This window comes from Anser anser (assembly GCF_964211835.1).
Source record: "Anser anser genome assembly, chromosome: 6".
Lineage (NCBI taxonomy): Eukaryota > Metazoa > Chordata > Aves > Anseriformes > Anatidae > Anser > Anser anser.
The window spans coordinates 38,692,259-38,709,165 of NC_139726.1; the positions used below are offsets into that span (position 1 = coordinate 38,692,259).

Consider the following 16,907-nt stretch of genomic DNA (forward strand, 5'->3'; position numbering starts at 1 on the left):
AACTAACTAGATTTTATTGTTCAGAACAGAATAAAGAATTAAAAAATCTCAGTTCAGAGCATATAGTGAAAACTGACTAGTAAAGACAGCCCAAGACAAACAGTCCTACATGAATTATTAATTTGTGGGGAATTTTCTGTGCCTTCGCCTCTTTATTCTTCACTGGGCAAAATTATTAAAATGAGCTTACACCAGTTGTGCCCTGAGAATGTATACTGTCAGTTAGGTTCAAGTCTTGTATCTTTATATTTCTGCTAACAAAGTTTTTGTTTCAAGAAAGTATAAAAACATTTTTTATTACTTTAATTTAGGCTTTTAGTTTTTTTTACATAAAGAAATATTTAAAAGTTAAAGAACAAGGCTTGTAGAACACAGACTTATTGTCTGTATATCTTGTCAAGTATACCTTGAATATAGTTTCAAGTATGATATGAAAATGTTAAGCTCTGACTTAAACGGTTTATCTTTGATTAAAAAAAAAGTTATGCTAGTCTTAGATTGCACAAACCTTGACCAAATTCTAATGAAAAAATAACCTTTATAACCAGTATGCCATTAAAATAAACACATTAATCTACACTCTAAGCACTACCCTACCAGGTACTACAACTTGTATTTAAAGAAAGCATGGACAGTAAGTAATGGACAATTCGGAAATTGACATTTGTAATCTTAACCAGATAACCTTTCCATAACTTTTCCAATATTAACTAGATAACCTTTCCTTACAATTTCCATATAAATTCTCTCTCACCAATTGTGTGAAGAAGTTTGTCTGTTTCTTGAAGGCATACATAGTTAGTACATGAAATGAAATATAAAGTCAAAGCAAGTGGACCATATTTATCTATCTGGTACTTTGCAATTTCACACATGACTTGAGGTACAATTACTAAATAGAAATAGTGGAATATGTTGCATCTGTATTATACCATACCATTTTGTTTCTATGAATAAATTATCTTCCAGAAAAATATCTTACATACAAAAAATATTTTAAAATGCAATGCCTGACACAATACACTTTGGAGAAATGACAGTAACATTTCTGGAGTAACAGTGAATACATCAATTACAAATGGCAAATTATCACTCTTACCTTGTTTGTAAAACTTCTGATTTCTCTGAATTATCTATAGACGTGATGAAAAGGTTAATAAACCACATAAGAGAATATTGGTACATAGGCTCAATGTTGGCTAGATCAGCAATAGAAAAAAACAAGATTGATGAATGGATAGCAATAGGACGATAGCCCATACGAGTAGCATCAATCTTCTTTTCTGTTTCTTCAGCCACCGCTTGTTTTTCAGAAATCTCATTAGCCAGAACTTTGGAAGAAGACAATATCTTAATAGCAGTTTCATCTTCTAAAATATTTCCTTCTGAAGCTGAAAGAACTTCTAAAATCTTGTCTTCTATTTCTTTTAGTTGCCTAAAATAATATACAATTTTCACATATGAAAATTAGTAATTTTCTGCTAGTTTCCATAAAAGATAATGTGTAGATTCTATTTGTGCTAGGTATATTATAAAACTTTTTTTGTCATTAAACATTACCTTACATTTCTGAAAAATTAAGCTAATTTCAGGCTAAAAATTGACAGTATTATTGCAAATGGAAAGGGAGAAAGTGCCACAATACTTTGAATGCTGCACATTTCATGCTTTGACCTAGGGGAAAAAATGCGTTTTGCATGTACAATAACTGCAAATGTAGCACACAATGAAAAAGTCTAAAAAAATCCATTAATATCTAATCAAAATTTGCGAGGGCAGCAAGTCATCTGTCAACAACTTCATGAAAGGAACATATTAAAATGGAGGACAGGATCAGGAATTACATTTTGCAATTACACAACCTCCTGTTAAGCTCTTTAACATTTTATTATAATCCGAGAAACAGTAAACCATGTCAGTGAAAGAAAGCTAAAACCAGTAGGAATATGAGTAAGACCATGCATCCTAATCAGCCTTTAAAAAACAAACAAAAATAGCAGTCTTGAATTTCCTGTTAAAACTGATACGTGTTATAAAGTATAGGAAGTGTATTTTCTACGCTTTATATTTTCTTACACTAAGACCTGCTTCTGTGTCTAGCAAGGGAAGTTATCTTGATACCTTTTATTCTCAGCTCCTTGAAGGATGAGAGCTTGTTTTTCTTCTTCAAGATCTGGCCTTTCTCTTGCAACTACAATTCCAAGAAGTTGATCCTGCAGTCCTTCTGAAGTTATCATGAAATTCAATAATGTTACCTGTTAGAAGAGAGAGGTTTTGAAAGAGAGCCATATGCAATTCAAAAGCTTATTCATTTTAATTATTCATGTAATATTCTTAACCAAAATTTGAAAGTAAATTAATGGAAGATGAGGGTTTAAGATGGAGTTGGCTTTCTAACACAAGGATTAGCCCAGAAAGCTATACATTCTTGTTGCAGCCTTCTCATGGTTAGAATTCCATTCTATTCCTCACAATTACATGGACTTCAGTGCTTCAAGTGATTGGTCCACATGCCATGGGTGAACAATTGTACATATAAGAAGGATCTTCCCATTTTTATACCTGTATGCATTAAATAGTTTTCACTAGAGACATTTCTATGAATGGAAGATTCAATTTAATATACAGATTTTGTAAATAAATTTGCTGTTGTTCTCAAAAATCATTCAACCTCAACATCCTACTGTAAATGGGAAGCTGACACTATTTTATGAAAATATAGATGAAGCCCCACACAGATGAAATATTATGGTGTTTAGAAACATCTTAAAATCTTTGCTGTTTTCGTAAAGTAACTGGAAACATACATGCTGGAGTTCTACTTCAAGCTAGTAGTGCCTATGCAACATAAATTTTCTCCCTTTAATGGCCCTGTTCACATGCAATTTGTGTTGTTGTTATTACCAAGGGCATTTGTATCCTAGAAATAGCATAACATAATTTTCTCTTTTTCACAGGAAAATATGTGACAAATATATATAATTTAAAAGAATTCCTACGCTGTGACATATTTATAACCAATCCAATAAAAGCCATATCCTCTGGCTGAAGTGGTAGAAAAGCATAGTGTTGCACGTGTGAAAGGTGAAGAACACAATGCCAGCAGGAGTCTAGAAAATAGTTGATGCACACAGTGCAAAAATCAAGAAAATTTACTTATCAACTTAAGACTGATGAAAGAATTGGTTTTAAGGAACCACCTAATAGTGACTACAGATTTTCTTTGGGCTTCTTGGTGGGCACAGAAGATCGTTGACTACTATTTCAAAAGAACATTCAGCTTGAACCTCACGATCAGTCAGGATACAGGATATCTGTAAAATCGATTTGTCTTGATCTGCTTCCTTCACTAATAATACCTGAAAGTTGTCAAAGTATTTCAGGTCTTTTTCATAAGTTTTGTTTATAAAGTTAGGAGGGATAGTATTCTAACATTCTTGAAGTTATCAATAGTTATTAATCATTATTATCATTATAAATCACTTACTATTAATAGTCATTTGTTATTGTAAGCCTCATCTGAAAATAATTTACAACAGAGCACATCACACTGCTCTTTCACACAGGAATTTTGAGAGGAAATTCAGTTATATATGACACTAAGAATCAGTAGTATCTTCACTAGCATCATGGCCTATTTCTTCCCCATCTAGTTTAGCAATTTTAGTACTGGTAGTCTAAAAGGAAATATAAAAGGTACCTAAAGCTTCTAAATATCAGGAAACTTTCATAAGCTCAGTTTCCTTTCCTCAAAGTAGAAGGGTAGCTACATACAGCTTTATGAGTTAACTTTCAACCAGAGCTGCCATGCTCTGAAACATTGGCTGGTTCGGATATCTGAAACTCTGAGGTTTAAGCTCAAAGTGCTGTTAGGATCTGCATTCCTCCTTAGTCCCCAAGAGACGGAATTATATTTTTTATGGACATAAATAAAACTCAGCTTCCCCCCAGCAGTGCTGAAAATTATCTTTTTAGTGTTTTTTTTTTTTTTTTTACTTGTGCTATTTCTGATTAATAATCTTAGAGGAAAACTACTCAGTGTCTAATCATTGCAAATATACATACGTTTTATAAATACATGTAAATATATTTTCTGTGTGTCTTTGAATGTTCACTATGTAAGACACATCAGAATGCAGTACAATCTTTTTCTATGAAATATGATAACCATATCAATAACCAGATTCTCTATCTAGCTCCTGAGTAATCTTTAGGACAAGTACATCATTGTGTGTCGCAATTAGCAACAATAATTATATATTAGCAAATTAGCAGCAATAATTAGATGTTATTTTTCTGCCTACTTCTCCGTACGCATAAGCCACCTTAGCTGGCTAGCTCGGCAGCATGTGTAGCTAGGAGTATACCCAGCAACGTCACAAACTGTTGCTTGTTACAGCAACTAACACCTGGCTGCATAGAACAAACTAAAGTCTGTATTGACTGTTAACTGGCAACTAGGAGATTTTAATTCTGTTAAATAAAAAACTTTTCTTAGGAAATAATCTTCATATACATTTTAAATGCATATGTACTCTGAGTAAATCTTTTGCATTTTCATATTTCATCTTTTTTTCTGAACCTGCAGCTAATTAACTGCTTTGATAAAAGATCAGTGTATAGGTGATGTTTATTGAACTGAACAAAGTTATTCCCTTTCATTATTTTTCATGCATCAGTACTCCTTCATGGTTAAAACTTAACTTACTCTTCCATTTTGCTGAATATCACATTAGTTTACAAAATTTTGATTTGAAGATTGTGTTTCACTACCCTATGCTTAACCAACGTGTAAATTTTCAATATTTTTCTATAAACAATTTTGTAAAAGCAATGGTGAATAAAAAGTGGAATACATCTCCCTAGCAACTTCTAGAAGAATAAACCACCAATTTTATTCTTTCATGTAGGAAACAACTTTTTTTTTTTCCCCCTAATGGAAAAATAAAAATGGCTATTGTTATCAAATACACAAATCTGGAAATACATTTTCATTTATAAACACGGTAAAGTGCCAAAATTTGCTCAGACTCTTGTCCCTAAGTCTACTACAAATAAAAATCTTGAATATGAAAGTCTAATTTAGAGTTATCATGTGAGGTGACTACTATATTAAGTCCCAGTAAATATTTTTACAATAAAGGTGACTAAACAGAATCGGGAGATACAAACTGGTAAAAAGCGTATTATCACAGTATTAAAGAATGACAGAATTGAAAGGTGAAATATTAGGTATGAGAAATGTCAACACTTCCAAGATGATACCAGGCTTCCAGCAGTGTCAAGAAGAGCAGTGTTGACAGGTGAGAAGGAATCAACTAATGCCAGAAACTCTTCCTTGATTGTAGCTAAGGAATCATTTTAAAATTAAAACACAGTTTGAACATTTGTTTTCAAAATTATTACCTTAACAGATACTTCAGGAAGATAATGTGGATTTCTCAGCTTAGTTGTAATATAAAAGCGGAATTCGGGCGCATACTCAATAGTGGAGTCTCCAAGGCAAATGCATATACTTCCTGACTGCTTAAATGTCTGTTTGAGCAAAAGTGGCTCTAGGATAGGATCCAGTTCTTCTCCAATATTCTCCAGTAGCACTTCAACATAACATAAGAGTTAGCAGGGCTATCTTGACATATATATATATATACGCATATTTTTTTCAATACATACATATAATGTGTATGTAGCATGCAAACAATAAAAACATCAATCGAGCAATATCTACAGATAAGGTTATGTTTCTTAGAGTATTCAGCTAATTGAACAATGAAGCAGAGAACTGTACCTTTAATTTCTTTATTTTCTTAATTATTAGTGTATCATTTTACAAGCAAGCAACTAAAATGTTACCAGTATTACTGCTGCCAGCGGATTAGAACAGTTTAAGGCTACCATTTTTAAAAAGGGACCTAACAACAAATTAAATGCCATGTTGCACAGAAGTCATTTTCGGTACTTAAGTCTGCTTCTGTTTTCTCTGTAAACCTATGAGAATCTCTAAATCAAGAGAGAAATAATTGACAATAAACAATCCATTTCTTTATTTGTAGTCCAGTTATCCGTTAAAAAATAGCTGCAGATATAGCCATGTATTTCATTAATTTATTTACGTTTGAGGGTAAAAGAGTAAAATAACTGCAGTAAAATTACTACGCAGAATACAGGAATCATTAAATGATCATAGTCTAGCAATCTAGTAATTTATACTCTAAAATAAATACAAAATACCAAATAAAAACATCATTACTTTTTAGAAATCAAATTATTTTAATATAAAAATAAAGACATAAGTCTCATAGAGCAATTAAAAGATACCAGTTAAACTGAGGGTTAGGATTATATTGTGCTGAGAAGTAGTTTTTTACCTGGGGTGAGGACATCAACTATTATCGCACCAATTTGGATCAAAAAGAGAAATGTTTGACACTCACCGAAGTTCCATTTTTTAGTTAATTGTGCCCTCTCCAGGTTCTTTTGTAATTTACACTTTCATAACTTAATAACTTACCAGGACTACCAAATTGAATGCAGTTTTCCAGTGTTGTAACAAATTGAGGGTCGCTGAGTTTGATTATATGCAAGCTATTGACTTTTTCCATATTCTTTATCCATTTATTTGCTTGACCCTGAGGATCTATCATTAGAGGCCATCTTCTTGCATTACTAAAAGGAAAAATACAAACTTTCAAAACTGAAATAAAAGCTATTCGAATGTTTATCTCAAAGTAGATATTTTAGGCAATTTATTTACTTTTTCATTACAACAAAAGCACATAAGTATAAAATTGTAGTAGGCACATACTTTATTTACAAAAATAATATCCCCCTTTCTAAGGGGGAGGATATTCTAAGAAAGTACTTAAGAATAATACTTCTTAATTCCTAGAAAGTTTCATCTCACTTTATTTTTTAACATTTTAAAAATAAAAATACCACTTTAAGTTTGGAAATTTTGAACAGTTTTAATATAGTAATGATAAAAATAAGTTAGCATTTTCAAGCCAATTAACAGAATTTTCTACTGAAGAGAGATTTTACAGTTAGAATAAAAGGAAACATGTAAGCAGCTTCATAGGTATCTATCTTTTAGATCCTAACTAAAGCAGCAATGGACAGGCAGAACTTCTGGATTTTATTTTTTGCCAGACTTGGTAACTACTTCATGTATTTTTTTGCAGTATTCTCTACCACATGTAGTTACATTAACTAAAGAAGTGTTCCCTTATAACAGCCAAACACACAGAGTTTTCATCAACAATAAAACCATTTTTTATTGATGGGAATGCATAAGCAATCACCATGTTTCCAAAAATATCTCTAATTCTGCTTTTTAAATTTATTTATTGTTATAAAAGGCTTGAGATGCATTTTATATGGTTCTTGGGGCCCTAAAATAAATGCTAGGCATAAACATGTAATTACACGCACAATACGTATTTTCAATTTGAGATAAATCTCATTTCAAAACTAAGAGCTATCATTATTTAGTTTTAAAGTGCTAATCATCCTTCCATTATTTCAAAGAGAATGTTGATTAAAGCTTTATAAAAGTGAAGTGATAGGATGTACTGTGGAAATGCTGAATTCATTAACGTTTGTCAACTGCTTAGCCTGAGTGATTGAATTATTAATACAGTAATTGCTTACAGAAGTTACATACTACATTCATTATCCCAGCACATATCTGCTAACTTCAGGAAGAAGTTTTGCTTCCAGACATACAATCAATTCTAACTTTAAAGTCAAGTGAAAATATGTTGAGGTTCTTTAGCTAGTGCATTACTTCTGTTTTACAGTGTTTTGTTTCTCCACTTAGGCACCTGCCTAGTTGACAGTCATTAACCTGGTTTTTATTCTTTATACAGAAAAGGCAGAACTAACAGATGTGAATGGAAGTGAACAGGTAGCAATCACAAAGAGAACACCAATCAAAACAACATTGCTTCATGGTCAATTCGACTTCAGTTGCCTTAAGAACAAAACCTAGTAGCTGAAAGTCAGTAGCATTGTATTGGCAAGCATACTGGACAGAACTGAGAGGTGCTTTTTTAACAGTCACAACGCAAGCTTAGATGTTAAGATCTTGTACCACTTGCCAAAATAAACTGGAAAACTCTTTATAGAATACCTATAGAATCTCCAGTACCATCTGACAGAAAAAGTACGTGACCCTCATAGAAAGATTAGCAGAATAATCTTTAGTAGCTCTGCAGAAATGTTTCTTGGTAGCAACTGATACTAGCATATTTCTTTAAAATTAAAAGAGCTGTAGTTTTTGAGGGATGATTACTTCCATAACTACTGGCTATACTACAGGAAAAGTATTGAAAATTCTATTCCTTCACTTCTTGCATTTCTCATGACTTTAAAATACTGATAAAGCCAAGCTGCAGAATACAGTATTTACTGCTTTGTATTTCTCTTGTGAATAGCTTCCTCTTACTCCAGCATAAAGATTTGATCAACTACTAACATGTATTTTCATAAATACTTATATATTTACTTGAAGGTTATTTTTTTTCCCCTGTCTTGAGTGAAGCATTTTAGGATGTCTTAAACTGAAGAGTAATCAATCCAGTGTGCAGTGTGTTTGTAGGAAAAAGAAAAAAAGAAAAAAAAAGGTGGTATCATAATAGCAATCAATAGAAATTAAAAAGGAGGAGAGTGAAAAGGAATTATTACTCTTTCTTATAAATTGAAACATTCCTGTCATTTTTAATTTTATAACTTTGGTTGTTAAGCCAGCTATACAGTTTAAACCAGCTCTGCAGCAAAAAAAAAAACACACCTGTCTACACAGGTAGTTAAATGAAAAGCATGCTGTAAGAAGGTATTTAATAACAAGTATTCATTGTAAGAATTTAATTATTTTTTACTCACGAGATAATGATGCCATTATCAATAGAAAACGTGTCAGAGGGTAATCCAGCAATATTCCAAGCTCTGATTTCCACCGGTTCTCCCAAGATATTTGTTAAGGAAAAATCATCAGAACAAGGAATGTCTTTTGCTTTACAAAATAATGTCCATTCTTTAGTTTGCATCTAGATAAGAAGAAAGCAAACATTAACTAAAGCTCTGTCTATTCACAAAATTTTCAAAACTATAAAAATATATATTTTTCAACACATTTCCTGTACTAATTGCTACATACAAGATCACTATATCTTCAGATGTAAAGAAATTTATGCTTCTGTCTAAGGTGCCTAAAAATGTCTCTAAAAATGCCTTTGCATGTGATTTCTATATATAAAATAGAAGTTTACTTGGTCAGAACCTTAGTATGCTTTTATTACCATCTCAGTAGTCTTCCATACTATAGAATGAGTGTAGAACAAATGCACATATTCTAATGGAAAAACAAACAAAAAAAAAACAATTCATTACTCAACCCTCGGGACACACATACAAAACACTTTTCAAGACTTAGCTAACTTAACAATTTAATAACACAACGATTTACCATTTAGTGTTGCTTTTCACTATTGTATCACATAACTCAATACAGTTGTGTAAATTATAAATTTGTGTGGTGCATAATAAAAATGAAGGCACACGCCTTTACATATGTAAACCCAAAAGCATATTCCACTAGAAAGAATGCTTCTAAAGAAACAAATTTTATAGAAATAGTCTGTTCACATGATGGGCACAATCTTATATATGATTACACCTTATATGTGTAAGGTCAAAGAAGTATGCTATAGTATTTTAAACTATAAACTAGCTGTTGAAGCCCCAAGCAACAAAAAAAAAGATATGCTAAAGGAAACGGTCTAAAGAGCTAGAGACATTCACAGAGATGGTGAATAAAGGATTTATCAATTCACATAAAAAAGGTTGATATTCCAAAAGATATAACTTTTTCTTTGTGAAAACTAGAGGGATAAAAAGAATAAGAGCAGGCGAAATGAACTGAACAAAAGTGCATCCAACAATTCTTGAATTACCTAACTAATGTGTGTCTGCACAATCATAAGAGTAAGAACTAGCAACCAGGAATCAATACCTACTATTTCACAGAAAGAAAAAAAACAAAACCAACCGAACAAAAAACCTATGCAGTCAGAGAGAATTAAATTATACTAAGCTTTTCATATGAAACCAATATGTATTCATTTTTAGTGAATAAGCATGTATATGTCTCTACATGTCTTTTATGAATATCATCTGCATCTTTATCTACCCTTGCCAGGAATACAGTTCAGAACCATTTCAGATATTTCACCAGAAATAATCCTACCTACTCAGACACAAAGTGAGAGTTACTTAGAATGCAGGTTATAACTATAAAAGAGAACACTAAAAATTACATAATTGGGAACTGTAAATGCTATTTATTTACACTATAAATAATCATACCATAAACTCCCATTCTAGAAAGACTTAAAAGAGTAATATCAAAATATTTATGTTATGAAGAAAACAATAGTTTGAAAGAACAGTATAAAATTTCCTAAAGAAAAATGGACAAAGTACTTTGATAGAAAATAAGGGGAAGCAGAAGTAAGGATTATATCTACATCTATGTTCAAATAAGACGCATGGATTTTTTTTTCTCTTAGTTTTTTAGCAACTTACGACAACCTGGATCTGATTTTCAACAGAGATAGGCATTAATTTCTCCAGCTAAATTCAGTGGGATGTTTCGGTGTTGAGAAAAAAAAATTTAAAGTCAAGCTAATTTTGACATCTAAAAATTGAGACACCTAAAATCAACGGTCATGTTAAAATTCTGTAGTATTCAGAATGTCTATTTATTTCACTGGGAGTTACAAGCACGTATTTGCTATATTACTGAGCTATTGTATCTTTTGTCTCTTTTTATAGAGAATTACTCCACGTTCAAAATTTGCTTGTGTTGCTGCTGAAATAGGAGCTGATTTTGTCTTCCCTAAAGGTAAAGAGAATTTAGCCATTGATTGGAATAGGACTAAGCAGAGCCATGAGAAATAAAGTTACTGGCAATTGCTTTAAAGAAGAGAAGCAATCAAAGGAGTCTATCCTTTACATAGCATTAAGTACATTACAGTACTTATAAACAAAACTCAAAATCATATGATACAGTTTCAGTTCTTACAAATTCTATTAAAATATAATTTAAAAATATAAACTGTATAGTAGAATAAAAATGAATTAAATTTAGATTATTACAAAACACACAGACAAAATTACTGTGCATATTACTTGTCTGTAGCTGGATGTAAAGGCTCCTAGGTAAGCTACAATTCCTGATGAAATAAGTATATCCCCAGTCAAATTGATGTACTGCCTTGCCAGCTCCAAAGCAGTCTCATTCCACCGAGTTTTCTCACCCCCAAGGCCTCCAATCAGTTGTTCTGCTCGCTGTAGTTTTTTGCAGCATAAGTCAACCTTAGAAAAAAAAAATAGTTGATTATATTACTTGATCACTTTAAAGATATTTTACAAACATCAAAAGCATTCAAAGGCTATTTTTCTGTGCAGGTGTTTTCTACATAATTTCATGGAATAGAAAGAAAACTTCTGATTACAATAAAATTGTTTAAAGAGCAAAAACAATCTCAGTAAACAGTAAATCTCAGTAAACGCAGTAAATTCCATAAAATTTCAGTTAGTTTTTCACCTAAACTAGGAAAGAAAAATAATATAAAACATGTAATTCGTAATAGCTCTGCATGTGATCTGTAAAATATTAAGTCAAGGAAATGATTGACATGTCACAAGAGAAAAAAACATCTCAGAGAGATCACTGTTTCTTTCATGAAAGTAGGCATGTTCTTTCCTGTGAAAAAAAAAACCCCTCCTTATGAATATATAATCCGCGTTTCTTTTGTAGGTTTTCAACTATGCCATCCTTCCAAGTTTGTGTAGAATCTAACAAAAATATTATTTAAATATCATTTAAGAGGAATTTAATCCAGCTCTGTTAGAGTTCTTTACTATGTAGTAAAGACACATTTCAGCTGCAGGACAGGAGTAAAATGTTGCCAACTCTTGTTTTGCTGTTAAACCCTCTCTCTTTTCTGGTAACCACAGCAGGCAATTTACACCATGCTAGTAACAAACTGCTCAGGTAGTTTAGTCCTCCCTTCTTCCAAACACTACCATATCAGGATACAGAAGAAACACACAAAGAGCTGAGTTTAACTACAGACAAGAATTAAGGCTCCATTTCAAATTCTGATAGTATTCTTGTAACAAAACCTCACGGTGTTGTACTGTAAATCTTAGAAATAAATAAAAATGACCATCTTCAAAACATCGTCTATCTCTGCACACATAATGGCTATTATGTGTCAGGAGCAGAGTTTACCATGAACGTTCTCAAAATTGTTTTGGCACAGAAGGTGTAAATAAGCTTTCAAAACTTTAAATGTACTGACTTACAATTTAATAAAGAATCAAATTTTTAGTACAATCATTAAAAATTTACCACCTCACAGGAAAGCAGATATGAGTGAGGATGCAGCAGAGGGGTATCACTAAATTCATAACATCTACATTTTTCACTATTTTAAAGCATTTGTTCCTCATGCTTTGCCTATTTGTAACTTCAAGACCATTATAATGAAATAAAAAAACAGTAATCTAGGAATAGGACTTGTTCAACATATTGATAGTTAAAAGGAGAAATCTCATTTGAGAGAGAAACAAATTTTAAATATCTTTTCTAAAAAAAAGAACAGAACAACAGTTCATTTTTTGCATCATATACCTGATTTTCCAGGTCAGCCTTCTCCCGTTTCTTGGATTCCAGGGTCTGTTGGAGTATAGCCAATTTATCTTGAACTTCCTTCAGGTCTGCTTGTTTCTTTCTTAGGCCATCCATAGCAATCTTTAATTTTCCTTCAGCTTCATTCAACTTCAGTTTTTTGGGTGCAACATTTTTTGTCACTCTAAATATGGCCAAAAAATAAATTAAACATCTGAAAGATACACCGTCAATCCAGGGTTAGCGTTAAAAAAATGAGCATAGGAAAGATGAAGGGAAATAACTACTCAGTAGCTCACGCAACATTCTGTTTTTCATTATTTGATATCTGAACACAACCGGCATTCATCACTTTTTTCTGTGCTGATACTTTCTGGCTTAAGCAGTTTCTGCAAAATTTTCTGTAACAAGAGCTAATGCTTTAAAGTGAAAATGGTTATCTTCCAAACTGTGTTCCCATTTGATTACAATTTAGAATCCATTACAGATTTGTTCCATTAGAAACACACAAATAATCATATTAAGTTACACACACACTGTACACAAAAGAGAGAGAGGAAAAAAACTTTTAATATCCAACAATCTATTTTCCAGTTTTGAGGACTTTGAGGATTTCAATCTTTTCCATTGATGCTTTCATGAGGAAAATACTGGAAGCATCATATTAATCAAAAACATACTATCTTTCCAAAAGAAAAAAAAAAAAAAGGAAACAAGAAAACATGCTAGAATGTCCTAAATCAACTGAAACGGTATTCCATAAGTATTAGCCTCATAACTAGTGAATCCCCGCTCTTACTGGTAAGTTACATATCACCTTTAAGGTCCACATTTTTAGTTAATTTTCTTTCTGAAAATAGGCCTTTATAATATTACAAAGTTGTTCTCAAATTCAAAACTTTACCAAGTATGCATTTACTTATCTTGTTTGTCAAGTAACAAACATCCTCTCAAATGAAAGCATGTGCTACTTACCATTACTCAAATTTCAAATTACAAGTTTGCCTTAGTCATCCCAGTCTGATTTACTGTTAAATGGGGGTTCCTAATGTTTCAAATTAGGAAACATCATCAAAACTTAAGCACACGTTTTTCACTGCATCAAATACAATGTGTAACCAAAAATATCCTTCGGGCTTGATATGACTTTCAGAAGCTTCCAAAGACATTTCAATAATGCCTCTGTCACTATGCAGCTTTCTAAAAGGTTAACTTTATTTGCTAACTGAACATATTGCTCCCATGCCTTCTCAGAAAAGTCTAGAACTGAAAATCAGGCTCTACACCTTAACACTGGTATCTGATATGAGTGAATGTTTCTTTATTTGCTCAAATTTCCCACTGGTAAGAATTTCAGATCTCTTCTGGTATTGAAATAAACTGATCTTTTTAATTAAATTTATTTTAACTATTTTTTATACATACTTACGTATCATAAAACTCCATGGCTATGACCCATTTGCACAGACCCTCTGCTGCTGTGGAAGCATTTCGAATCTTGTCTGGTACAAACTCAGGATTTATAAGATACTGTTTTCTTATGATAGCCATGTAAGCTGGGGGAATGTTATCCTTGTCATATTCATGAAGAGACTGAAGAAATCTTATGTCACCCAGAAGTCTCTTAGCTGGACCCCAGAAATCCTCAATTTTTCTTCCAGAACCTGTTGGATCTGGAATCCTATCTGCCTTTATTCCCTTAAGGATGCATATAGCTTCCATTACAAGCTTGACACCAGCAGGAGGACTCTTCATGGACTTAACTACTGTAATATCCTTAAAAACAGGTAAACAAACAAACAAACAAAAAAGAAACAAAAGCACAACCTTTAGTAGTTTTTATATATATATATAATTTTCTTTTAGAAAAATGTTTATTTCATTTTTTACTACTGTACTTCATTCTTTAAGGTGCTATTCAGGTTAAGCATTTAAACAAAAAGACATGAAACCTAGTCAATCAGTTTATAGGAGAAAAAAAATCTCATCTGTAACTCATTTTTAGTTGTACTGTTTCTGCTCCTAAGTCAGTAGTGGGCATTGCACTTCAGTCATAAATTTAGATATTTCAACTCTACATTTCAGTTCAGGCTCTAATATGATACTTTCAAACTTAAAGAATCACTTTAGCAGTGTATTAGTAAATTTAAGATAGCATAAGGTAAAAACTGCCTTCAGCGCAGAACTAAACATCTATACACTCCAAGTATAGAAATAAATCTATTCGTATTCTGGTCAGTTATTAAATTTCCAGAGTGAACTGAATGAGGGAAAAACAACTGAAAGAAAGAAAAACACTGAGAAAAAAATTTTTCTTTTTTTTTGATGATGCAGCTTCTCTCTTCATTCACTAGTAATGAGAAGAAAACAGGATATGAATAAGCAAAGTTTTAAATGCAAATATAGAAAATAATATAAAAGAATTGAACAATTCTACACACAGTGCACAACTGATTAAACAGAAGGCTAGTAAACTAACTAGTTTATGGGCACAATTTGCAAATTGTTTCCTGCTCTGCTTATCATGAGAGGAGTGTAGGGTGAATCAGAGAGTTTTGTATCTGTAAGCTTTCCTACACAAACTTTTTTTTTTGGTATGTGTGTCCATTTTCATCATGATATTTAATTATGTTTTAAGGAAAAACCTCCTTTTTTTTCCACTGGAAGTTCCTACTGCATTTTTTTCTCTTGTATTATAATATTCCTTTCTTTGATACACTAGGCATTCACAGCAGCTAAAGAATTAATTACTTCATCGGCCTTCAAAGCCTTGTTCTTGTTTTGTTATTCGCAAGTATAATTGCCTTGAAGTGACTAAGTCATGTACTATTTTCACAAACCATGCCAATGATCTGATAATGGCCTAATCTAAAACTTTTGATACCAAAAAATAACTGTATGTAACAAAATAACTGCTTTCCAGCTAGGATTTCCTTGAAAGTATTTGAAAATTCTCATTTTAGCCACAACAGCAGAAGTACACTTAGTCCACCCTCACTTTTACCATCTGGGAAACTTCCTTTCATTCTGCCATGGTCAAAATATTATCTAGGCAAGGAAGACCATAAAACCAGAAGTGTCTGCCTCCAGTGTCATGCTCTTAAGAAGAGTATGTGTCCTTAACGCAGGGAGACACAGAATCACAACTTCTATTTCTAGGCTCTGCAAGACTGGATATAGAAATAATAGTTGACAGGCTGGCAGGTTCTGAATAAGAAAATGAAAAGTATAGTTTTTGTAACTTCTCTATTGCTAACTCAGAATATTTTTTATAACTATGAATTTTGAAATATCTAGAATATTTGATCCTGTAGCTCATAAAAATATAGTCTTACAGCTTTTTGGCTAGAAAAAAAACCTGAAAGGTTTCAAGAAGTTTCCAAATTATAAAACTTTGTGTTTGTTAGAATCATGTAAAATATGAAAAGACATATAATTCCATGCTTTTGTTTCTCTGAATACCTCTCTAGTGCATAAATACATACTGTTAGACATACCTGTGCAGTTAGAGTGTCAAGGGCAGCCAGAGCAGCTTCTAAACAAGGCATGGCTTGAGCTAAGTCAGCATCGCAATCATCTTTGATGGCTTTGGCAGCCATAGCTTGCTCATTTGCCACCGCTTCATCAGCTTTCACAATTTTTTCAGTTTTGGCTACTTCCAGAGACTCTTTTTGAATAACTACCATCATCTCATCAACTTCCTTGCTAGCTTGCCGTAACTGAGGTTGCAGAGCTTCCAGCTCAGACTGCATTAAGGCTACCTGGGATGCAGCAGAGTTCAGTTTCTCCAAGCCAACTTCGTATCTTCTTTTCATTTCCATCACCTTACTGAAAAAAACACACCACTATATTATAAAGATATTTTATCAGTACTTGATCACTTCATTCACTGGGACCCATTCCCCCGATTTCTCACTACTCTGAATAAGCAAATTCTCTGCCATGCTTGTTTAATTTGCTCATCAAATAGTAAACATAGCAGGGGTTACTTGAGACATAGTCTTTACCTGTTCTACCATGCATACTCAGAAGTTGGGATACGGATATATACTTTGTCACATAAAGATAAATAAGTGCTTATTAAGCCCTTGCTTGCCACTTCGTTGGCAGGAGCTAAAAAAAATAAATCAAGATGACACAGTAGTTAACAGACAAGAGAAGGAGTAGGAGGAAATTATTAGTTGAGGTGAGGTTGGAATAATATTAATAT

The 16,907-nt window shown here is 32.4% G+C and overlaps 1 protein-coding gene across 4 annotated transcripts in view; it reads right to left on the reverse strand.

Annotated features, from left to right (window-relative positions):
- Positions 1-16,907, reverse strand: part of DNAH7 (dynein axonemal heavy chain 7) — a 105,199-nt gene that overhangs the window by 25,180 nt on the left and 63,112 nt on the right. For 3 of the 4 annotated variants that reach the window (XM_083842974.1, XM_083842975.1, XM_083842976.1), the window contains 9 exons: positions 16,195-16,525; positions 14,127-14,473; positions 12,701-12,911; positions 11,191-11,376; positions 8,884-9,047; positions 6,512-6,666; positions 5,407-5,597; positions 2,122-2,255; positions 1,100-1,435 (listed from right to left, as the gene is read on the reverse strand). In XM_083842974.1, the coding sequence (XP_083699100.1) occupies positions 1,100-1,435; positions 2,122-2,255; positions 5,407-5,597; positions 6,512-6,666; positions 8,884-9,047; positions 11,191-11,376; positions 12,701-12,911; positions 14,127-14,473; positions 16,195-16,525 (2,055 nt within the window). The remainder of the gene's footprint in view (positions 1-1,099; positions 1,436-2,121; positions 2,256-5,406; positions 5,598-6,511; positions 6,667-8,883; positions 9,048-11,190; positions 11,377-12,700; positions 12,912-14,126; positions 14,474-16,194; positions 16,526-16,907) is intronic. The other variant, XM_083842973.1, reaches the window with a different exon arrangement.